Below are 24,455 nucleotides of genomic sequence, written 5' to 3' on the forward strand. Positions count from 1 at the left end.
TTGGTGCCACAACAGCCAGGAGTAGATACTGCAAGGAAAGTCCTGCTTAGCCCCTACAGCTCTGGGAAGGAGCATGCTCAGTGCAGATGGAATCTTCAGAGAATTTATCTGCCAAATTCTATAACAAGTTTTTGCTGAGCATGTGAAAACCGAGATTTTTCAGAAATTTATAAATTGGTCAAATTTGAATAGTTTTTTTCCTGGGAACAGCAAAAGGCACATCCTTGGCACAAATACCATCCCATCTCAAGCACATGCCAAACCATGGAGGCACCTGAGTTTCTCCCCAGTGAAATGGTTGTGTAACTTCTTTTAACATGAAGGAGAAAAAAAAATATTTTTCCCTAATCTCATGCTCAGAAATAGCAGAACCATTTTTGCTGAAACTTTCCCCAAAAGTCCAGGCAGACATACGGTACAGGAAATTTCAGTCTGAATGCTTAAATCTGGCAAAGTTCTAAGCAGCTGTGAAAAGAGGGTCTTATCATGGGAAATGATAGGCAACCTTAAGAACTGGCAACACTATCAGCTCTGCCTATAATACAGTGGGAGAGCTAAATAAACATGACAGTATCAGTAACCATGTTGCCAGCTCTCATGATTGCAATATGCGGTGTTTTTTCTTAAAAGCCCCAGACACTGGAGTCCTGTAAATGGCACTGCACCCCATATTCTTCATAGTGATATTATTATGATATTATAGCCTAATTATGATGTATTTTATGCAAGACGGGTCATGTAAGGTGTCATTTGAAAAGTTATGATTTGCTGAATATGATTATCCTATTTGGATGCATGTATCATTTTTTATCTGCAGTTATGAATACCGACTATGCATCTGTACTTCAAATGTAGTTGCAACTGGGTAACGCCCACTTGACAAGATGCTTCCAGCCTAGACAGCTGATTGGGAAGGGCCTATTCAGGGCAATGAGCCATTAGGGAAAACAACAGGCCTTAGGAGTAGCTTATCCCCAACCCGGTGAGCCTTCCTGAGAACCCTACAGACAGCCTGTAAGTAATGGCTGCTATGACTCTACAAGGACATGTAACCAGGCCACATGATGCTGGACTCCAGCTTGGGATGTCAGTATTTTTCCACAAACCAGTCTGGGAACTAAGTTTTGAAACAAAGGGTTCCTGCCATATGCTAAAGCTATATAAGGCAGGGAGTGACATCATCTGTTGTTCTTCACTCCCCACATAAGAGGACTCCGGGAAACACCTGAGGAACAAAGACTGAACTGGGGGAAGTGCTGGACCCAGGCTAAAGGGATTTCATGGCTGCAGACAACCCTAAAGACTCAAAAACCAGGAGGCAAATGAAAAGACCCCCAACAGGTTTTTAAACTGTCATGAGTTTAAAGCCAAAGCTGTGATTTTGGGGTTTCCAATTATTTTTGAACACTTGGGGCTGGCAATACTGCAGTAGCCTCATCAGGCTGCCAAGCTTTACCTAGTTTACCACATAGCTTCCCCACTCAAAGACAACCACGGATGGAAAAGCATAAAACTGTATGATGTAGGAGTTTGGATACTCCTTTGGTGGCTGATTTTCTCCACAATCTTCCTATTTTTAATTTTCTTATTAATTCTATTTTACTGTCCCATCTGATCAATTGCATCCCCAGTTAAAGGGGAACAATAATATTTTTTTCTGCCCCAATCCTTCCCAGCAGCCACCTACACCCTTCAAAAATCCTAGGGCCCTTTAGATTGAGTAAACTGAGCCCCCAGTGGCCAGTGTAGTGCAGCACCAGCCCTCTCTGCAGAAAGGAGTCTGCGCTGATAAATGGTTTCTATAGCAGCAGCAAGGCTGGCAAACAGGGCTGGGCACAGACAGCAAGAGTTTCCAACCTCCCAAGGCATTTAGGCTGTTATTCTTCTGCGCTGTTCCTTCTTCTGAACAATACATGTAGGAGATGCAGCCTGGTAAGTCCTGAAGCCCAGCAATGCTGTCTGCTTGTGTGTGAATGACCAGTGTGCTGTCAGTGCTGGGGGGAACTGGGAGAGGACTGCCCTTGGGACTAGATTGTAATGAAGATCCTGCTCTGGTGGCGGCAAGTTGCAAAGGAGACCAGAGGGTCATTTTACTTTATTTTGAGACAAAAATGAGCTGTGGCATAGAATAAAAATGCTTCCAACTGAATCAGACCTGAGGCCCCAGACAGCTAGAATCTATGTTATTAGTAAAGAAGCAGGACAGACAGTGTGGGGAAAGGGAGGAAGGAGGAATGACAATAATTACCTATATTTATATTGCACCTTTCATCTGGAAGGATCCCAAAGCACTTTATTGACTGATGGCCCAATTCATCAGTGACATTCATCCTGCACAACCCAAATTCAGCCCTGAGGATCAAATCCTGAAATCCTTCACCACGCAGGGAATTTTGACCCAGTATGGACTAAGGACAGCCGTAACTTGCCCTTAAATTAATTAACTTCAACACATGGATCACTCAACCTAAGGCTGCCATCTGTCCTGTTATTTCCAACATTATATTGATTTCCTCAGGGAGATTCCATGCGTCACCAGCAGTATTTGTGGGACCAGCTCTGGAATCAGTTCTGAAGCTTGAAAAACATAATCCTGTGGGGAAATTGGGTTGTGATGTGCTAAAACAAAATCCATGTCACCCCATTGAGTGGCAGGATTTTACTTCATTGGACAAACTTCCAAAAGTGGAAACTCAAGCATGACTACTTAACGTTTCACTTTCCTATGCATGTGAATTGGAGTGTGCATTAGAAATATTTAGGCTGATTGATTTTTAGGATATTTTCATCTCTAAATGCAAATTGATATACAAAGCCACCTCAAACTGTGTCTCTTTTTTTAATAAAATATGTGAATTTCATGCAAAACATTTAGTGCTTGGTATTAATCACAATTAAAGATAATCTTATTTCTGAACATCTGTGAGAGAGAGACAATAGAGTGAGTCAAAACTGCCATCAAAGTAAAAAAAGAGTTTAGAAACCTAAAGATGTATATTATTTTAATATAACACAGCATAGTCAAATATAAGACCAAAAAACCCCACAGGGCGAGGAGAGAGAATGTTAGCCCAATTCTGCTCACTTTGTTCATGTGCATAATCCTATCACGATATTGAAATCAGTAGAATTAGACCCATAAACAAGGTGAGCAGAATTTAACACTTCAAGATGCATCTAAACATTAGGAAAGTTGAAAGTGTGCATCAGACCTTTGAATTTTAAAGATCATGTCAATTAAGTATCCGCATCAATGATATATTCCTAGTGTGTGCTTAACTGAGTGTACTGTGTCATTTCTAATTCCAGAAAAGTCAAAGAAATTCTCTGCTTCAAAAATGACTCACGCACGCAACCTGGCACCTAGTTTCAAGTGAGTAGAACAGCAGTATAACTTCCCTTAGGGATTTCTGTTACTTTGTTTCAAAAAGATATTTAGCACTGTATTATAGTCTGACTATATATGCACGTTACCTACTGCTGGAGCCCAATTGGCTCTTTACTTGTATAGATTTGTCAGACCATTTGGTTACTGTAAAGCTACTAGCAACTCTTCCCCCCAAATTAAACTACCTTTTAAAATTGCTTTCCTGGTATATGTGAAGATTAGAATCCTCTTGGTGTTCCTTGTTTAACAGAAAAGTTATTATTTGTATAGTCTCAAAAGTGTGCTAAGTGCCTTGTAGTATAGACAAATGTCACAGAGTCCTTGTCTCAAAGAACTTGCAGTCTAAGACAATGTACAGGAGAAGGAGGTGGTATACAAATTAGGAAACAAGTTACAGACTAACAGTTTGATTTTTTGCAACATGCTGAACACTCTGGCCCTGATTTAACAAGGCATTTAAGCATATGCTTAATTTTAAATATGATTAATTCCAGTTGATTCAGTAGGACTATTCACTTGCTTAAGTGCTTTGCTGGATCGGGGCCAGAGTAAGGATGTTAAGCTTTTTTTCCCTCCCTCCTTATTTTTCTAAGGCCAGGTCTACACTATAAACTTACATTGGTATAACTATGTCACTCAGAGGTGTGAAAAATACACACCTCCCAAGTAATGCAGTTATACCAACCTAACCCCCAATGTAGACAGCACTATGCTGGCAGGAGAGCTTCTTCCATGCAATAGCTACTGCCTCTCACGGAGGTGGATTAACTATGCTGACAGGAAAAGCTCCTCCCATTGGCGTAGTAGCATCTTCACTGAAGTGCTACAGCGGTGCCTCTGCTGTGTTTTTGTAGACCTGCCTGGCCTAACCCTCCTTGATGGAAGAGAATAGGTGAGATAAGGCTCATGGAAGAAATGTTTTGGGGTTTTTTAAGATGAGAGTGGGGGGTAGGACTTTAAAATATGCTGAAGGGAAAGTCAATGGGAGTTTGGTTCTTAAGGGTATGTCTACACTTGCAGAGTTTTTGGGACTATAAGTTTCACCAGTGATAGGGAACCAGTGAAAATAAAGCGCTGGTTTGTGTACTCACTTAATTCCTTAGGTGTCAGAGAGTGTTTACATTAGCAGCACTTCGCAGGGCTCTAGAGCAGCCATCCCACAGAGCTGCTCTCTCCAGTTTGAAAATGGGTCTTGTGGGAAGGGAGGGGGGTGATCGCAGGACATCCTGGGTGCCTGCACAGCCTCCTCTCCCCAGACACTGATCAGCTCCAGTAGTTCAGCATTGCTCCAAATACGGGAACGGGAGCAGGAATTGTCACCTGGCCAGATAAGTGAGCACTTGCCAAGAAAACACAAAGGGGAGTTTCAAAGTTCCCAGGGCTTTACAGGGGGAGGAGTGGATGTCTGTTTACCTGGCATCAGAGCAGCAGAGCTGCTGGCTAGAGTGCTCACCTAGGCACTAAGAAAAGGAGTACTTGTGGCACCTTAGAGACTAACAAATTTATTGAGCATAAGCTTTCGTGAGCTACAGCTCACTTCATCAGATGCATGCAGTGGAAAATACAGTGGGGAGATTTTATATACACAGAGAACCTGAAACAATGGGTGTTACCATACACTCTGTAACGAGAGTGATCAGGTAAGGTGAGCTATTACCAGCAGGAGAGAAAAAAAAAAACTTTTGTAGTGATAATCAAGGTGGGCCATTTCCAGCAGTTGACAAAAACGTGTGAGGAACAATAGGTGGGGGGAGGAGAAATAAACATTGGGGAATAGTTTTACTTTGTGTAATGACACATCTACTCCCAGTCTCTATTCAAGCCTAATGTAATGGTGTCCAGTTTGCAAATTAATTCCAATTCAGCAGTCTCTCGTTGGAGTCTGTTTTTGAAGTTTTTTTGTTGAAGAATTGCAACTATTAGGTCTGTAATCGAGTAACCAGAGAGATTGAAGTGTTCTCCAACTGGTTTTTGAATGTTATAATTCCTGACGCCTGATTTGTGTCCATTTATTCTTTTACGCAGAGATTGTCTGGTTTGGCCAATGTACATAGCAGAGGGGCATTGCTGGCACATATCACATTGGTATGTGCAGGTGAACGAGCCTCTGATAGTGTGGTTGATGTGATTAGGTCCTATGATGGTGTCCCCTGAATAGATATGTGGACACAGTTGGCAACGGGCTTTGTTGGAAGAATAGGTTCCTGGGTTAGTGGTTCTGTTGTGTGGTGTGTGGTTGCTGGTGAGTATTTGCTTCAGGTTGGGGGGCTGTCTGTAAGCAAGGACTGGTCTGTCTCCCAAGATCTGTGAGAGTGATGGGTCGTCCTTCAGGATAGGTTGTAGATCCTTGATGATGTGTTGGAGAGGTTTTAGTTGGGGGCTGAAGGTGATGGCTAGTGGCATTCTGTTATTTTCTTTGTTGGGCCTGTGCTGTAGTAGGTGACTTCTGGCTAATCTTCTGGCTCTGTCAGTCTGTTTCTTCACTTCAGCAGGTGGGTATTGTAGTTGTAAGAATGCTTGATAGAGATCTTGTAGGTGTTTGTCTCTGTCTGAGGGATTGGAGCAAATGTGGTTGTATCGTAGAGCTTGGCTGTAGACAATGGATCGTGTGGTGTGGTCTTGATGAAAGCTGGAGGCATGTAGGTAGGAATAGTGGTCAGTAGGTTTCCGGTATAGGGTAGTGTTTATGTGACCATCACTTCTTAGCACCGTAGTGTCCAGGAAGTGGATCTCTTGTGTGGACTGGTCCAGGCTGAGGTTGATGGTGGGATGGAAATTGTTGAAATCATGGTGGAATTCCTCAAGGGCTTCTTTTCCATGGGTCCAGATGATGAAGATGTCATCAATGTAGAGTAGGGGCAAGTAGAGTAGGGGCATTAGGGGACGAGAGCTGAGTAAGCGTTGTTCTAAGTCAGCCATAAAAATGTTGGCATACTGTGGGGCCATGCGGGTACCCATAGCAGTGCCACTGATTTGAAGGTATACATTGTCCCCAAATGTGAAATAGTTATGGGTGAGGACAAAGTAACAAAGTTCAGCCACCAGGTTTGCCATGACATTATCAGGGATACTGTTCCTAACGGCTGGTAGTCCATCTTTGTGTGGAATGTTGGTGTAGAGAGCTTCTACATCCATAGTGGCTAGGATGGTGTTTTCAGGAAGATCACCAATGGATTGTAGTTTCCTCAAGAAGTCAGTGGTGTCTCAAAGATAGCTAGGAGTGCTGGTAGTGTAGGGCCTGAGGAGGGAGTCTGCATAGCCAGACAATCCTGCTGTCAGGGTGCCAATGCCTGAGATGATGGGGTGTCCAGGATTTGCAGGTTTATGGATCTTGGGTAGCAGATAGAATACCCCTGGTCGGGGTTCTAGGGGTGTGTCCGTGCGGATTTGTTCCTGAGCTTTTTCACAGAGTTTCTTGAGCAGATGGTGTAGTTTCTTTTGGTAACCCTCTGTGGGATCAGAGGGTAATGGCTTGTAGAATGTGGTGTTGGAGAGCTGCCTAGCAGCCTCTTGTTCATATTCCAACCTGTTCATGATGACGACAGCACCTCCTTTGTCAGCCCTTTTGATTATGATGTCAGAGTTGTTTCTGAGGCTGTGGATGGCATTGTGTTCTGCATGGCTGAGGTTATGGGGCAAGTGATGCCGCTTTTCCACAATTTCAGCCCGTGGACGTCGACGAAAGCACTCTATGTAGAAGTCCAGTCTGTTGTTTTGACCTTCAGGAGGAGTCCACCCAGAATCCTTCTTTTTGTAGTGTTGGTAGGAAGGTCTCTGTGGGTTAGTATGCTGTTCAGAGGTGTGTTGGAAATATTTCTTGAGTTGGAGACATCAAAAAGAGAATTCCAGGTCACCACAGAACTATATACTATATACCTAGGCCCTATGGGATATCCTCAGGAGGCTAAAAGCTGTGTAAACACAAAGAACGTGTCTTTACTTGCACATCACCACAGAAGCATCACCAATAAGAGCTGTACGCCTCTTATGGATGTGGTTTTCTTTTTGCAGTGAAACTTCTGAGTGTCACCGCATAAAGTTATTGGTAAGTGTAGACTTTCCCATGGTTTTTGTGCAAAAAAGGGACTTTTTCCACTTGAAATGGCAAGTGTAGACATGTCCTAACTCTCTTAGGCCTTGTCTACACTGCCACTTTACAGTGCTGAAACTTTCTCGCTCAGGTGTGTGTTTTTTCACAGCTCTGAGTGAGAAAGTTTCAGCCCTGTAAAGTGGCAGTGTAGACAGTGCACCAGCACTGGCAGCTGTGCTCCCAGTGCTGGTAGCTACTCCCCTCGTGGGGGTGGTTTTTTTACAGTGCTGTTTTTTTACAATGCTCCTAGCACTGTTTTACAGTGCTCCCAGTGCTGGTGCCATGACTACACAGCCCGGCAGTGCTTTAACATTGATAGTGAAGACATACCCTTAGACGCTTTTGAAAAACTCCATCTTTGCTCAGAATGAGATTTCCAGCCATATTTTTCTCCTTTACGCCCTATGACTGGAAAAGTCTTAATGGGCCATTTCACCTTGAATGGTCCCTTGATATGAATATGTGTTAACTCCTTATGCTAAACAATCAGTTTTACCTTGTATTTAGCTGTGATGCTCTGAGTACGTTTCCCAGACCTGAACAAGAGCTCTGTGCAAGCTAGAAAGTTTGTCTCTCTCACCAACAGAAGTTGGTCCAATAAAACAGTGGTTTTCAAACTTTTTAGGCTGCCTACCCCTTTCCAAATAATGTAGTCTACCACATACCCCCAGCTGAGATAGTTATAATATATCTATGATTAGATTGCCAGGTCTTACTAAAGTGCCTTGTCCGTCATTACAGGATTTTTCTCACGTACTCCCTGATGAGAGCTTGTGTACCCCTAGGGGTATGCGTACCCCAGTTTGAAAACCACTGAAATAAAAGATATTACCTCACCCACCTGGTCTCTTTAATTTCCAGCCATAGGAAATCCAGTAGAAGAAAGCGTAGGAGAGGAAGGCATATGTCATGCAGCAGAGTCATAAGGAAAATGATATTGCATTGTGAGCACTGATGATGTGTTTGTCTACAGATGTGTGAGAGACTCCGCAGGAGTACCCAGGGTTGTGAGGAGTTTATGTTTTTGAAATGAATCACTTCTCCCCATAGCCTACGATCACAAAACTAGAATTTTTCTTTTTAAGGAAGCTTGAAATTCAAGCTGTTTCTGGGTAACTTGAATTATTATAGTTAACATTGCTAACACCTTTCCACGCCTTAAAAGGGGGATAAAAGAGAAGAGCTTCATTTGAAGGCCTCAGATTTCACTTTTGTATCACTTTACAATACTTCAGAGCAGTAGAAATGTTTCCGTGATTTAAAATCCAAGGGAAATAGTGTTTCTTTAAGCTAATCCATTCTCTGTGGTGTTTTCAGCCCAGCCCACCCATCAGAAAATTGTGATAGGGTATAAATACTAAAACTGGCTAGAAACAATAGAGATGGATTTGTTCCTTTTCAGTGCCTAACATAAGCATAATGACAAATGTTTTTTAATATTCTTTCATTTTTAATAATACAGTGGAATTAACACAATGAGCCAGGAATACTTTTAATGCTCTATTGGACTACTTCACTCTCTCCACTGGAGAAACATGCAAGAGGGGGCCTTAGAAGCTCTGGCAGAACCTCCTGTTGAATATCCCCTCACAAGGAAGGAGTTTAGGCCCTGTGAAGTGTGGGGGAGCCATGTACACAAAGCCTTCCCACTACTCTGCAGCACTCTAGTCTCTCCCACCCCTTGCTAGCCTGGCTCTGCTAGGAACTTTTACACTCTTCCACACCTGCAGCTGCATGTTTGTATCCCCTTCACTCAGCGGACTGGAGCCTAGGGCCCTCAGCTATTTAGCAAATAAAGTTTTAGGGCCAGATTATGGAGGCTTCAGGGCCATACAGGGGCCACAACTGTCCTGTGGAGAATTTCCCTATGTTGGCAGCTATGCAGGGCTGTCATAAATGGCCCCCCTGTTGCAGTGTAAGGAGTACGCAGGGGTGTATCTGCATAGTGCTGAATGTTACAGGGATTTCTGGGCTGCTTTGCAGCCCTGCTGTAAATAAGAGCAGCTCAGGAGCTGCTAAAACACATGATCGTACCTATCCCAGCCCCCACAGCAGCCCAGAATCCAAGAGGAAGGAGGGTACAAAAGATACATGAAGTAACCTTCCTCCCTCCCACCCAAGGCTCTGCTTGTAGTGCTATTGTGCAGCTGTAAAGTGGTGGCTCGTTGTTCAAGCTGCAGATGTGGTGGCTAGATAGACACAGGGGCCATCAATAGTGTGAAATGGTAGGTGGAGAAGTCCCAAGAGGTTGAGAGACAGCTGCCAGAACAACCCTTGTGGGCGGGGGAGGGAGAGGGGGAGGGCAAGAAGATGAGACTAGAGTGGAGTGATTCAGAAGAATGAGCACAGCTGAGAGAACACCCTGTCCTGGAGGTCACAATTTGCAAATAGCATTGAATACTTAGCACAGCATTCAAACTATTAACGCCAGATGTGGCCCATGACTCTGTCATAGCTTTTGAAAGGCATGAAATAAGAGACCTACAAAAACCAAGCAGAGGAAGCAGCTTAACATATATCATGGATTTTATTTTCTTCAAACCAACCCCTCCCCCCTCCCATCTATGGCATTGATTGGTTGAGCTCCTGCTGTCTGTAAACTGCCATCTGAGAAGTGTGGGAACTCCAGGTTGCTGAAGGATGGAGATAAACTTGAATTGGCCCTTATGACTATACTGCAATTAGACACCCTTGACTAGCCCATGCCTGCTGACTCAGGCTCACAGGGCTCGAGCTCTCAGAGCTGTTTAATTGTGGTGAAGATGTCCCAGGCTCTAGTCCCTGCCGAGGTGGGAGCCCAATCAGTCGGCAAAGGCGAGGCACAAGTTTTTAATTACAGTGTAGACATATCCTAAGAGGAAACACCATCCTCAGCCTGAGGCAAAGGTGAATGGCCTGCATGCTGGTTCCAATCAGCTCTTGAATTTGGATAGTGGAGGAAGGGGGAGTTTTAATTTTTTTTTTTAACCTAAGGTGGGAAAATGTTTGTTGGAAAATAAATCAGTAAAGATGGATCTCAGAAGTACATGTTCGATTTATGCTATAAATATTGAAGTGTCATAAAAAAGTCAAAAAGTTAACTAAGGCTGGAAGTTGCAGTCAGTATAGAACCTGAAGCTCTGATATATATATGTTAAAGTCAGAACTAAAGGTAGAAAATATGGACTTTCATACAGATCCCATCACAAGTTTTTCTGTCCCAACCACTGCAAACTTGTGTATTAAGGATAAGATAAAATAGACTATGGCTTTGCTGAAACCAAAAGGTAAGATCTGTTTCATCTAGTGGCTCAAGAATTATTAAAAAACTAAACCACAACAAAACATAGGCACAAAGGAGTTTTTGACATTGATTGTATTGCCATCTGAAGGCCCATTACTTGGTAAGAGGAACCAGTAGCACAAAAGCAGAAGATTAGACACCTCATCTTCCTCCTCTTTTTTGTAACAGGTTTATTTGCCAGCTTCCATAAATGAGACAGTTACTTTCATAGGGGCTAAGGTTGATTTTCAAAGGAGCAGTGACAAACAGATGCCACTGTGGGTATAGCCTCTAGAGCAGTGGTGGGCAACCTGCGGCCTTCAAGCGGCGGCCTCTTCCCGCAGCTCCCAGTGGCTGAGAACGGCGAACTGCGGGGAGCCATGCCTGCGGATGGTCAATGTCAACAAACTGTCTTGCAGCCCGCCAGCAGATTACCCTGACCGGCCGCGTGTGGGCTGCAGGTTGCCTACCCCTGCTCTAGAGTATATTGGAATATGCTTTGTAAAAAAAACCCTCACCTTTGCTTTTCTTTCTCTCTCTGCAGACAAATGGACACGCTGAGTTCAATTGAGGCGGAGTACATAAAGAATCTACAGAAAGAAGTCTACCTACTGGAACTTGAGACATCATTTCTATATCCTTTAAAAAAAACAAATCTTTATTATTTAAAAAGCTATTTATTTTCCCTGACAGAATACCATATTGCACCTGATAAAGAATTACAGAATGTTGCAGCATGCACTTGGGGAACTGTACTTAATTCTCCTGCTAGAAAAAAAACATAGTTGAATCATTTAATTTACTGTAGGACACAAAGAGGATTCCTTTTGTGTGGGGCTCCATGGATGATTCTTCCTTGTTTGGAATGTGTGTGCGAGTCCCCTTATTTGGGAGGATACATTTGATCCCTGCAGGTCTCATGGGTATGCTCTTATCTTAGTTTGAGAATAGACTGAATTCTGTAGGGAAAGGACTTTCTCACCACTGGGGACGGAGTACAGCAGAGACCATGACGACCTCTATGTCAGATTGAACTTTTGTCTTGGATACAAAGTTCAGTTGCCTGTTTGGAAACTATGGCTTCGTCTACACTACAAAGTCAGGCTGATGCAAGGCAGCTTACACTGACCTAGCTGTGCATGTCGCTACACTTAAATTGGTCTGGAAGCTCCCGGTTATGCCAACATAGTAACACCACCACCCCAAGCAGCGTAGAGCCGTAGTTGATGTACTTAGGTGAATAGAGTGCCTCTGTAGACACTGCATTACTTATGTCAGCCCACACTGTCCTCCAGCAGCTGTCCCACAATGCTCCTGTTCTGGTCACCATAGTGAACTACACTGCCCAGGGGTCACAGAGAGTGGAAGGCCCTCCCCTCCCCCCAGTTTTAAAGCCCTGCAAACTTTTTAAATTCCTTTTCCTGGTTGCCTGGCAGGGTGAGCACATCTAGCAGCTCTCCATTGTTGAGTGCAACTGGCCAGCTGATCCCGTCAGCAACACACTCCAGACACACTCCTGCATGAAGTAAACAGGAGATATTGGATCTCCTGTGCCTATGGGGAGAAGAGGCTGTGCAGGCACAGCTATGAACCAGCTGTAGAAATGCTGACAAGACATGTATGAGCAGATTGCTCAGGGGATGCAGGAGAAGGGGTATGACAGGGACCAGCAGCAGTGCCAAATGAAAGCCGAGGACCTGCAGCAGGCATACTCGAAGGCCAAGGAGACCAACAATCGATCCACTGCTGAGCCATAGGTGTGCCACTTTTACAAAGAGCTGCATGTCAGGTAGTCTGCAAACCTGTGCCAAAAGTTTCTAGGGAGGGCTGCCTTATTTCTTCCTCCACAGTAGGACACTTTCCCACACCACTCAGCAGTTACTTCAGCAGGCACCATTGCAGTACACAGATGAGCAGCATATGGGCATGGGTGGCAGGTGAACCCCTGCTTTGGGGAGGCTAGCCTGCAAGCCCCGCCCCTTCCACCCAAGACCCCGCCCCCCCACACTGGAGCCCTGAACTCCCCCCAAAAGGAAAAGCCCTGAGGGCCCACCCTCCGACCAGAGGAGCCCGCACCTGCTGGCCCCAGCGCCAGGCCAGCCCCAGCACTGGGCCGAGCCACCTGCCCCTCCACCCCCCGAGTGCCGGGCCAAGCCACCGCCCTCTCCCCCCCCGACCCCGAGTGCTGGGCTGGCCCCAGCAGTGGGCCGAACTGCTGGTCCCACCCGAGCGCCAGGCCAGCCCCAGCACTGCCAGAGTCGGGCCGGCCCCAGCGCCGGGCCGAGCTGGCAGCCTCCCCAAGCGCCAGTTCCTCCCCCCTCCCCCCCTTCAAGCCGCCGGCCCCAGCGCCCGGCCAAGCCTCCTCAGTCAGCCGGCTGCTGGCTCTCTGCGTCGCTGCGTTGGGGAAGGGGTGCGGCCCAGTTGTCTGGCGGCAGGTCAGCAGCAGCGCCCTGGCCTGTTATACCGGCTGCCCATGCATATAAGCCTGGGCGGCTCGGGACACCAACAGCAGCTGTGCTCTCTCTGCTTCTGTTACCCTCGGGAGTGAGATGTCAGCTAAAATCCCCACTTCCTGTGGAAAAGGGTGCCACTATTCAGTCCCATTGCCCTATACTACTAGAATCATGCAACTGAGAACTTCCCTCTTCATTTCCCCAACCTCTGAAAGGCCACGCTCATCATGGCAGGTGCTGTGGCACCATGCACAAGCAATCCCAAGCAGAAGTAAGAATGTAGTGCTGTTGAGCTGGTTGGTGTACAGCTTCATGAGTCAGGGGAGCAAGGGGTAGGCTGGGTCCCCCAGGGTTACTATTAGCATTTCCCAGGGATGAAAGTAATATTAAACACTTACCGGTATGGGGGCATGGCTCCAGGCCCCCAGAAGGGGCAGGACCTCAGGCACAAGGGGATTTACAGTAGCAGCAGTGGCAGCCAGGAGCCCCGGGCCCTTTTAAATCGCCGGCCCTGGGGCAGCTGCTCCTTTTGTCCGCCCCCTCCCCCCCAGCATCAGCGGCCCGGAGGGGAGCAAAAGGGGCAGCGCTTTAACGTCGGCTGCGTACAGACCAGTACTGGCTTCTTACCGGTATGCCGTACCGGCCTACTTTCACCCCTGGCGTTTCCACATTTCCAATGGTAATCTGCCAATTGGGAAAGAAAGTCCTTGCTTGTACCCATCATGCATTGCCAAAGGACTTTGTCAAAACTTCCCAAAGGACTGTGCACTGGGGACTGAGTTGCACAGTGGGATGCCTACACATCTGATCTGCATGCATCCGATGAAGTGAGCTGTAGCTCACGAAATCTTATGCTCAAATGAATTTGTCAGTCTCTAAGGTGCCACCAGTACTCCTTTTCTTTGTTCTGATTGTAGTAATTTTAGCAACAAAATGAGAAAACCACCACTAATATGCTCCCAGTTACCAAATGAATGTTGGAAATAATAAAACTGTATTAGTCTGATCTTTTGCCCATCTGAGCAAATTGTTCCTTAACCATACATTGTAAACAAGAGAGCAGGCTAAAAAGGCTACCAGTATTCAACCAAAAATCAGCACTCAAGCGGAAAAAGTGTTGCAGAAGATGAAGGTAGTTTTCTAATGTTGTCTAGATTTCTTTAACTCCCACTCAGTAAATCTCCTTTTTAAATACAACCCGAATGCAGCACACTAATCTGCTTCTTCATTCCTGCTGGCCTCTTGCTCTCTCAAGCTCTCCCCCCATTTCCTTTTAAATGTACATTCCCTAGCTAGCTCACACACACACACCCTCACACACAACCAGTTTGACCAGGCAGTAGAGTCACCTCAAGTCACACATCTTACATCTCTCCAGCTTAATAGGCCTTATTTACTCTGGAACTGTTAGTAGTTATTGCTCCTACAGTTCTGGTTACAAAAGTTCTAGTCTATAAAGAATTTGAAAATAAAGATACTCACCAGTGCGCACGCGCTGAATATCCTCTCCCTTGGACCAAACACTAGGAAAATTCACTCCCTCCTCGCCTCTGAAGTGCAAAGGGGAAAAATTTAGGGACTGTCCATAAATTATATACCACATTTTTTGGTGATTTTTCAAGACCAATCCACCCTTTGGAATACTTTGTAACACTGAAACAAACATGCAGAATTAAGGGCTCACCTACCTCCTTACACGTTACATAATTCCTGGACAGCCCCTTATAGCAACTCACTCCATGAAGAAACCTTGTTACAGCATGGTTCCATTTTGCTGTGCAAATGGGCCCCTAACTGTGTTTTGACAATGGCTCTGACTTGTGCAATGCTTTGGCATGATTCAGGAATGAAACAGAGAGGTCTTGTTTATACTACAAAACGGAAGCATGTTGTTACCAGTCAGGGGACAATCTTCTATATTGACTCTGAAGGCTGTAATATTCAAGATGCTGTATAGGACATCCACAGAGAACAGAAAAGGGGGTGGAATCAGGAGCCATGTAATGATGAGTATGGCCTACATGTGCTACTCAAGAGCTGTATCAACTACAGCTAAAAACCTAGCATCACCTAGCACCTAAACAGCTGTAACTTGGGTACATTAGTCCCCATACCTTCATCAGTGGCATTTAAATAGGGGCAGACATTTCCTGAGCACCTAAAGAGTGGCTTTTGTCCTTGTTTTCATATGCAGATATATAAAGGACCCGTGCAGGATTCAGGAACTTGCTGAAAAATACCTATGCCCAGATCCTCTGTCACTGTGGTACCTGAGCTAGGGTTGCCAGGCGTCTGGTTTTTGACCAGAACACCAGCTCGAAAAGGCACCCTGGCCGCTCCAGTAGGCAGCGCAGTGGGGGGAGGGGCTAAGGCAGACTCCCTGCCTCTCCTGGCTCCACGCGGCTCCCAGAAGCGGCTGCTGGGTCCCTGTGGCCCCTAGGTTCATGGGCGGCCAGGGAAGCTCTGTGCACTTCCCCCACCCCTAGTGACAACTCTGCAGCTCCCATTGGCTGGGAACCATGACCAATGGGAACTGTGGGGGCAGTGCCTGCAGATGCAATGGCAGCACGCGAAGCCTCCCTGGCCGTCCATACGCCTAGGGGCGCAGGGACCTGATGGCCACTTCCTGGGAGCCGTGGGAAGTGCCAGGACCCCGCACCCCCTCCCGCACCCCAACCCCCTGCCCCAACCCAGAGTCCCTTTCCACACCCAAACTCCCTCCTGGAGCCTGCACCCCCCACATACCCTAACCCCCTGCCCCAGCCCTAAGCCCCCTCCTGCACCCCAAGTCCCTCATCCCCAGCCCACCCCCACAGCCGGAACCCTCATCCCCTCCCTCACCCCAATGCCCTGCCCCAGCCCAGAGCTCCCGCCTGCACCCCAAAGCCCTCATTGCTGGCCCCACCCCAGAGCCCATACCCCCAGCCAGAGCCCGGACCCCCTCCCACACTCCGAACTCCTCAGCCCCAGTCTGGAGCCCTCTCTTGCACCCTAAGCCCCTCATCCCCAGCCCCACACCAGAGCCTACACCCCAAGCCAGAGCCCACACCCCTCCCACACTGCAAACCCCTCATCCCCAGCCCAGAGCCCCCTCCTGCCCCCCAAACCTCTCAGCCCCATCCCAGAGACCATACCCCCAGCCGGAGCCCAAATCCCCACCCCCTACCCCAGCCCAGAGCCCTCTTCTACACCCTGAGCCCCCTCATTTCTGGCCCCACCTGTAGCCCACATCTCCAGGCCAGAGCCCATAACCCCCAACCCCCGCACCCCAACCATCAGCCCCAGCCCAGATCCCTCTCCCACATCCCAACCCCTTATCCCTGGCCTTATCCCAGAGCCCACACTCCCAGCCAGAGCCCTCATCCCCCCAACCCCCTGCCCCAGCCTGGTGAAAGTGAGTGAGGGTGAGGGAGAGCAAGCGACGGACGGAGGAGGAATGGAGTGAGCGGGGGCGGGGCCTCAGAAAGGAGCAGGGCCTCGGGGCAGGGGTGTTTGATTTTGTGCGATCAGAAAGTTGGCAACCGCTATGTTCCTGCTCAACAGCCTAGTGTCTTTTGTCAGCTGTTGGCTGTGTGTGTGTGTGTGTGTGTTTTCTCTCTGCATGCTGCATTAGCTCTGGCCAGATAGCATACTTTGATGGAACTGCCCAAGAAGACCGGAGTCGGGTCAGTGGCAAAGGCACTTGGCCAGGTTTATTACCTACAAAGCACGGTATTAGTGCCCTATACATGCTACAGGTACACTCAGTACATGTTTCAGAGTAGCAGCCGTGTTAGTCTGTATTCGCAAAAAGAAAAGGAGGGAGTCTACATAGCCAGACAATCCTGCTGTCAGGCTGTCAATGCCTGAGATAATGGGGCGTCCAGGATTTCCAGGTTTATGGATCTTGGGTAGCAGATAGAATACCCCAGTTCGGAGTTCCAGGGGTGTGTCTGTGCGGATTTGTTCTTGTGCTTTTTCAGGGAGTTTCTTGAGCAAATGCTGTAGTTTCTTTTGGTAATCCTCAGTGGGATCAGAGGGTAATGGCTTGTAGAAAGTGGTATTAGAGAGCTGCCTAGCAGCCTCTTGTTCATATTCCGACCTATTCATGATGACGACAGCACCTCCTTTGTCAGCCTTTTTGATTATGATGTCACTGCTATGGGTACCCGCATGGCCCCACAGAATGCCAACATTTTTACGGCTGACTTAGAACAACGTTTCCTCAGCTGTTGTCCCCTAATGCCCCTACTCTACTTGTGCTACATTGATGACATCTTCATCATCTGGACCCATGGAAAAGAAGCCCTGCAGGAATTCCACCATGATTTCAACAATTTCCATCCCACCATCAACCTCAGCCTGGACCAGTCCACACAAGAGATCCACTTCCTGGACACTACGGTGCTAAGAAGCGATGGTCACATAAACACCACCCTATACCGGAAACCTTACTGACCGCTATTCCTACCTACATGCCTCCAGCTTTCATCCAGATCACACCACACGATCCATTGTCTACAGCCAAGCTCTACGATACAACCGCATTTGCTCCAACCCCTCAGACAGAGACAAACACCTACAAGATCTCTATCAAGCATTCTTACAACTACAATACCCACCTGCTGAAGTGAAGAAACAGATTGACAGAGCCAGAAGAGTACCAGAAGTCACCTACTACAGCACAGGCCTAACAAAGAAAATAACAGAACGCCACTAGCCGTCACCTTCAGCCCCCAACTAAAACCTCTCCAACACATCATCAAGGATCTACAACCTATCCTGAAGGATGACCCATCACTCTCACAGATCTTGGGAGACAGGCCAGTCCTTGCTTACAGACAGCCCCCCAACCTGAAGCAAATACTCACAAGCAACCACACAACAGAACCACTAACCCAGGAACCTATCCTTGCAACTAAGCCCGTTGCCAACTGTGTCCACATATCTATTCAGGGGACACCATCATAGGGCCTAATCACATCAGCCACACTATCAGAGGCTTGTTCACCTGCACATCTACCAATGTGATATATGCCATCATGTGCCAGCAATGCCCCTCTGCCAAGTACATTGATCAAACTGGACAGTCTCTGCGTAAAAGAATAAATGGACACAAATCAGACGTCAAGAATAATAACATTAAAAAACCAGTTGGAGCATACTTCAATCTCTCTGGTCACTCGATTACAGACCTAAAAGTGACAATACTTCAACAAAAAAACTTCAAAAATAGAGTCCAACGAGAGACTGCTGAATTGGAATTAATTTGCAAACTGGATACAATTAACTTAGGCTTGAATAGAGACTGGGAGTGGATGGGTCATTACACAAAGTAAAACTATTTCCCCATGTTTATCCCCCCCCCCCACTCCCCACTGTTCCTCAGACATTCTTGTCAACTGCTGGAAATGGCCCACCTTGATTATCACTACAAAAGGTTCCCCCCTCTGCCCCCCGCTCTCCTGCTGGTAATAGCTCACCTTAAGTGATCACTCTGGTTACAGTGTGTATGGTAACACCCATTGTTTCATGTTCTCTGTGTATATAAATCTCCCCACTGTATTTTCCACTGAATGCATCCGATGAAGTGAGCTGTAGTTCACGAAAGCTTATGCTCAAATAAATTTGTTAGTCTCTAAGGTGCCACAAGTACTCCTTTTCTTTTTACTCAATACATGTGTAACCCTTCTGCCGGTCAGAGTTGGCAGCAACAAAGGCAGGGTTCAGTATCTAGGGGTTCCATTCCAATAACACAATGCAAAACCGGCTCGAGCCCCGACCCAGTGACCTGGGACAAATATATACCACCACCCCTGGTGTGCCTCTAAGAGGCAATACTTCCCCTCTCGCAAGCACAGAGTCTGAGTGTAGCAAAAGCCTTTTAATAACAGAGAGAAACAATGTGGCATTATGTTGGGGAAACACCACCAACAGGATTCATAACACAACCCATGAGCAAAACCCACCTCAAGCAAATTGGGTCATGTCCTTTCCCTTTGGTTCTTGAGTCCAGCAACTCAAAAGTCCCCCAAAGTCCCAACAACCCCAAAGTCCAGCAACCCAAAAGTCTCTGTCTCTGTCCTTGGTGAGTCCAGAGTCCAAAAGTTCATCTACAGAGTTTCTGCTACAGCCTTCACCACCTGCTGCTCCGCTCCGCCAGCTGCTCCTCTCCGGTAGCCAGCCCGCGAGCCGCTCACCCATATAGCTTCAGGTCCCCTACTACTTAACACAGTACTCAGTGATTTCAGCTCACAGTAGGGGAGCCCGAGTGCTGGTGCACCATGGGCCCAAAGTGAATTCAGCTCTGCAATCTGTAACCAGACTCCTAGTAGAATCAAAATTAGCTCTGCTATTACACAGTGAAGAAAGATTTAGTTGGGGATTGGTCACCCTCACTCACTTTCACCAGGCTGGGGCAGGGGGTTCGGGTGCAGGAGGGGATGAGGGCTCTGGCTGGGAGTGTGGGCTCTGGGATAAGGCCAGGGTTGAGGGATTTGGGATGCAGGAGAGGGCTCTGGGCTGGGGCAGATTTAGTTGGGGATTGGTCCTGCTTTGAGCGGGGGTTGGACTAGATAACCTCCTGAGGTCCCTTCCAACCCTTCTATTCTATGAAAAGAGAAGGTGCAGTGGGCATTTAAGGCCCTTAGAAAGGGCCCATACCACAAGGTACAAACATCTGTCTCCAGCCTCTCTCTATTCACTGAGCTTTGGAACCCATGTCCCTTGCCTAGCGAGTGCTACTTAGTTGATGGCAAGTCCCTCCATCATAACAAAAAGCCAAGTACAGTTCCACTGTCCTTGATTCACATAATCGGGAAAATTTAACACTTTATTCTTCCTGCCCCAATAACAGAGAAACTGGGGATCCCACAGCAGCCAAAGTGACACCTAGGCGGGGTGGGTGTGCCTATGCAAATGAGATCAGCCCCTGAAGTTCTTTTCCACAACCCGCCACAACTCACCAGCAGATGTCAAGGTAGAGCTCATCCTGACTGCTTACACATGTATGCCCATGAGAATGGACTTTCTGCTCCCCCTCGGCCAGAGAGAGACACACCCTCTGTGACCCCTCTTTTATAGACTGATACAAGCAAGTTACATATTGCCCCGATGTGGTTAGTTATCACCCTTTACACTGTACACTTTAGTTCACTCAAAACATCACTATCCATCTTACTATCATCCTGACCTTATCTTTAGGACAGGTCAGTGTGTCCCTGTATCATCTTCTGGGAGTGTGTTTATACCATAACTTGGTATTGGGGTGTTCTAGCACAATCCTCCTGGAATGTGTGTACACAAATGTCCTGTGCCTTCCCCACTCTGAACTCTAGGGTACAGATGTGCGGACCTGCATGAAAGACCCCATAAGCTTATTCTTACCAGCTTAGGTTAAACGCTGCCACCACCAAAGTGTTACACAAAGAACAGGGGAAGTGCCCACTTGGAAATGTCTCCCCCCTAAAATATCCCCCCAAGCACTACACCCCCTTTCCTGGGGAAGACTTGATAAAAATCCTCACCAATTTGCACAGGTGAACACAGACCCAAACCCTTGGATCTTAAGAACAATGAAAAAGCAATCAGGTTCTTAAAAGAGAATTTTAATTAAAGAAAAAGTAAAAGAATCACCTCTGTAAAATCAGGATGATAAATACCTTCCAGGGTAATCAGATTCAAAACACAGAGAATCCCTCTAGGCAAAACCTTAAGTACAAAAAGACACAAAAACAGGAATATACATTCCATTCAGCACAACTTATTTTATCAGCCATTTAAACAAAACAGAATCTAACGCATATCTAACTAGATTGCATACTAACTCTTTACAGGAGTTCTGACCTGCATTCCTGCTCTGGTCCTAGCAAAACCATCACACAGACAGAGAGAACCCTTTGTTCCTCCAACTTTGAAAGTATCTTGTCTCCTCATTGGTCATTTTGGTCAGGTGCCAGCGAGGTTATCTTAGCTTCTTAACCCTTTACAGGTGAAAGGGTTTTTCCTCTGGCCAGGAGGGATTTAAAGGTGTTTACCCTTCCCTTTATATTTATGACAGCCTAGCACTTCTTAGGAGTGTTTATGTTGTTGCAATACCAGCCCTGTTCTTGCCAAGTTCAGTGAATTTGCAAGTAGGCATGTTTTGTAACAGGGCCAGACTTTTTCTCATAGCCTGACTCCTGCTAACTTTGTTTTATATCAGCAGGGGCTGTGACTTTAGTTCAGGCCTTAGGCTTTACAGCAGGCCTCTTATACCAGGCCCTATGTCTCAGGCTCTCTCTTTCTACTACAATGTCCTCTCTGCCGATGAACTTTTTCCAGTGAATTTTTTAACCATGCCCCTGTCCACACTGAATCTAAAGGTTGATCCCATCTATGACATTCTGGGGTGCAATCCAGAGCAGTGAGGAGCTGTGTCATCTCTGCCGTGCAACCTGGGGTGCCTCACAATGCTTTGCTGCTGTAGCTCCCAATCTGGGTTCCTCACAAACAGCCTACCAGCATGCAGGTCATACCCTGAGTGTCCGTGTATAGCCACAGTCCTGATCCAACAGCTCTGACCCCACCTACTGTCAGCAAACACCAGTCTCACTCTGGCTTTCAGCAGCCTTGATTACTACCTGGAAGGTGACCCCAAAACACACTCTGAGTCCTGGATTTCCCCCCCAAAAATGTGTGGTTTGCACTGTCCAGCCCACTCCTAGATAGTCTAGCTATATTAGGTGTATTGTTCCTCTTAGGGGATTAACATACAACAGACTGCTACCTTAAATTAAGTTACCCAAACAATTGACAAGACTGGATTAGTTTAAATTAAAGAATAAAACAGGTTTATTTCATAGAATTGTATGACTGGAAGGGACCTTGAGAGGTCACCTAGTCCAGTCCCTTGCACTCATGGCAGGACTAAGTATTATCCAGACCATCCTTGACAGGTGTTAGTCTATCCTGCTCTTAAAAATCTCCAATGATGGAGATTCCACAACCTCCTTAGGCAATTTATTCCAGTGCTTAACCACCCTGACAGTTAGGAAGTAGGGCTGTTGATTAATCGCAGTTAACTCAGGTGATTACCTCAAAAAAATTAATCGTCATTAATCGCTGTTTTAATCGCATGGTTAAACAAACCATTGAAATATATTAAATATTTTGGATGTTTTTCTACATTTTCATATATATGTTTTATTCTGTGTTGTAATTGAAATCAAAGTGTATATTTTGATTACAAATATTTGCACTGTAAAAATGATAAACAGAAGAAATAGTATTTTTCCATTCATCTCATACAAGTACTGTAGTGCAATCTCTTTGTCCTGAAAGTGCAACTGACAAATGTAGATTATTTTTTTACATAACTGCACTCAAAAACAAAACAATGTAAAACTTCAGAGCCTACAAGTCCACTCAGTCCTACTTCCTGTTCAGCCAATCGCTAAGACAAACAAGTTTGTTTACATTTACAGGAGATAATGCTGTCCTTTTTTTATTTACAAGGTCACCAGAAAGTGAAAACAGGCATTTGCATGGCACTTTTGTAGCCAGCATTGCAAGGTATTTACATGCCAGATAGGCTAAACCTTCATATGCCCCCTCATGCTTTCGCCACCATTCCAGAGCACATGCTTCCATGCTGATGAGGCTTGTTAAAAAAATAATGCATTAATTAAATTTGTGACTGAACTCTTTGGGGTAGAATTGTACATCCCATGCTTGGTTTTACCTGCATTTTGCCATATATTTCATATTATGGCAGTCTCAGATGACCCAGCACATGTTGTGTTCATTTTAAGAACACTTTCTCTGCAGATTTGACAAAACGCAAGGAAAGTAACAATGTGAGATTTGTAAAAATAACTACAGCACTCAACCCAAGATTTAAGAATCTGAAGTGCCTTCCAAAGTCTGAGAAGGATGAAGTAGGGAGCATGCTTTCAGAAGTCTTAAAAGAGCAATGCTCTGATGCAGAAACTACAGAACCCAAACTACCAAAAAAGAAAATCAACCTTCCGCTGGTGGCATCTGACTCAGATGATGAAAATGAACATGCATCGGTCTGCACTGCTTTGGATGGTTCTCAAGCAGAACCCATCATCAGCATGGGTGCATGTCCCCTGGAAAGGTGGTTGAAGCATGAAGGGACATATGAATCTTTAGCACATCTGGCACGTAAATATCTTGTGATGCCGGCTGCAACAGTGCCATGAGAACACCTGTTCTCACTTTCAGGCGACATTGTAAACAAGAAGTGGGCAGCATTATCTCCTGCAAATCTAAACAACTTGTTTGTCTGAGCCATTGGCTGAACAAGGAGGATGACTGAGTGGATCTGCAATTTTACGTTGTTCTATTTTTGAATGCTGTTTTTTGTACATAATTCTATATTTGTAAGTTCAGCTTTCATGATAACGAGATTGCACTACAGTACTTGCATTAGGTGAGTTGAAAAATACTATTTCTTTTGTATTTTTACAGTGCAAATACTTGTAAGCAAAAATAAATATAAAGTGAGCACTGTACACTTTGTATTCTGTGTTGTAACTGAAATCAATATATTTGGAAATGTAGAAAACATCCAAAAATATTTAAATAAATGGTATTCTATTATTGTTTAACAGTGCGATTAATCAAGATTAATTTTTTTAATCGCTTGACAGCCCTATTAGGAAGTTTCTCCTAAAGTACAACCTAAACTGGCCTTGCTGCAATTGAAGCCAATTGCTTCTTGTCCTATCCTCAGAGGTTAACAAGAGTAATTTACCTCCTTCCCTCTTGTAACAACCTTTTATGTACTTGAAAACTTATGTCCCCTCTCAGTCTTCTCTTCTTCAGACTGAACAAACCCAATTTTTTCAATCTTCCCTCATAGTTCATGTTTTCTAGACCTTTACTCATTTTTGTTGCTCTTCTCTGGACTTTCTCTAATTTGTCCACATCTTTCCTGAAATGTGGCACCCAGAACTGGACACAATATTCCAACTGAGGCCTGATCAGTGCAGAGTAGAGTGGAAGAATTACTTCTCATGTCTTGCTTACAAGATACATCCCAGAATGATGTTCGCTTTTTTTGCGACAGTGTTTTGACTCATATTTAGCTTGTGATCCACTCTGACCCCCAGACCCCTTTCCACAGTACTCCTTCCTAGGCAGACGTTTTCCATTTTGTACGTGTGCAACTGATTGTTCCTTCCTAAGTGGAGTACTTTGCATTTGTCCTTATTGAATTTCATTTACTTCATTTACTATTTACTTCAGATCATTTCTCCAGTCATCCAGATCTTTTTG

At 45.7% G+C, this 24,455-nt stretch overlaps 1 protein-coding gene across 4 annotated transcripts in view; it reads left to right on the forward strand.

Moving 5' to 3' along the window:
- The first annotated feature begins 1,768 nt into the window (after positions 1-1,768).
- The window catches only part of LOC141981353 (uncharacterized), a 51,591-nt gene continuing 28,904 nt past the window's right edge, over positions 1,769-24,455 (forward strand). For 2 of the 4 annotated variants that reach the window (XM_074943037.1, XM_074943034.1), the window contains exons 1-4: positions 1,769-1,932; positions 3,310-3,373; positions 11,285-11,374; positions 14,247-14,325. In XM_074943037.1, coding sequence (XP_074799138.1) covers positions 1,923-1,932; positions 3,310-3,373; positions 11,285-11,374; positions 14,247-14,325 — 243 coding nt within the window. In that variant the 5' untranslated portion in view covers positions 1,769-1,922. Of the gene's footprint in view, positions 1,933-3,309; positions 3,374-11,284; positions 11,375-14,244; positions 14,326-24,455 lie in introns of those variants that run through there. The other 2 variants (XM_074943036.1, XM_074943038.1) reach the window with 2 other exon arrangements.

The sequence above is a fragment of the Natator depressus genome, chromosome 2 (assembly GCF_965152275.1).
Source record: "Natator depressus isolate rNatDep1 chromosome 2, rNatDep2.hap1, whole genome shotgun sequence".
In the NCBI taxonomy this organism is placed as follows: Eukaryota; Metazoa; Chordata; order Testudines; family Cheloniidae; genus Natator; species Natator depressus.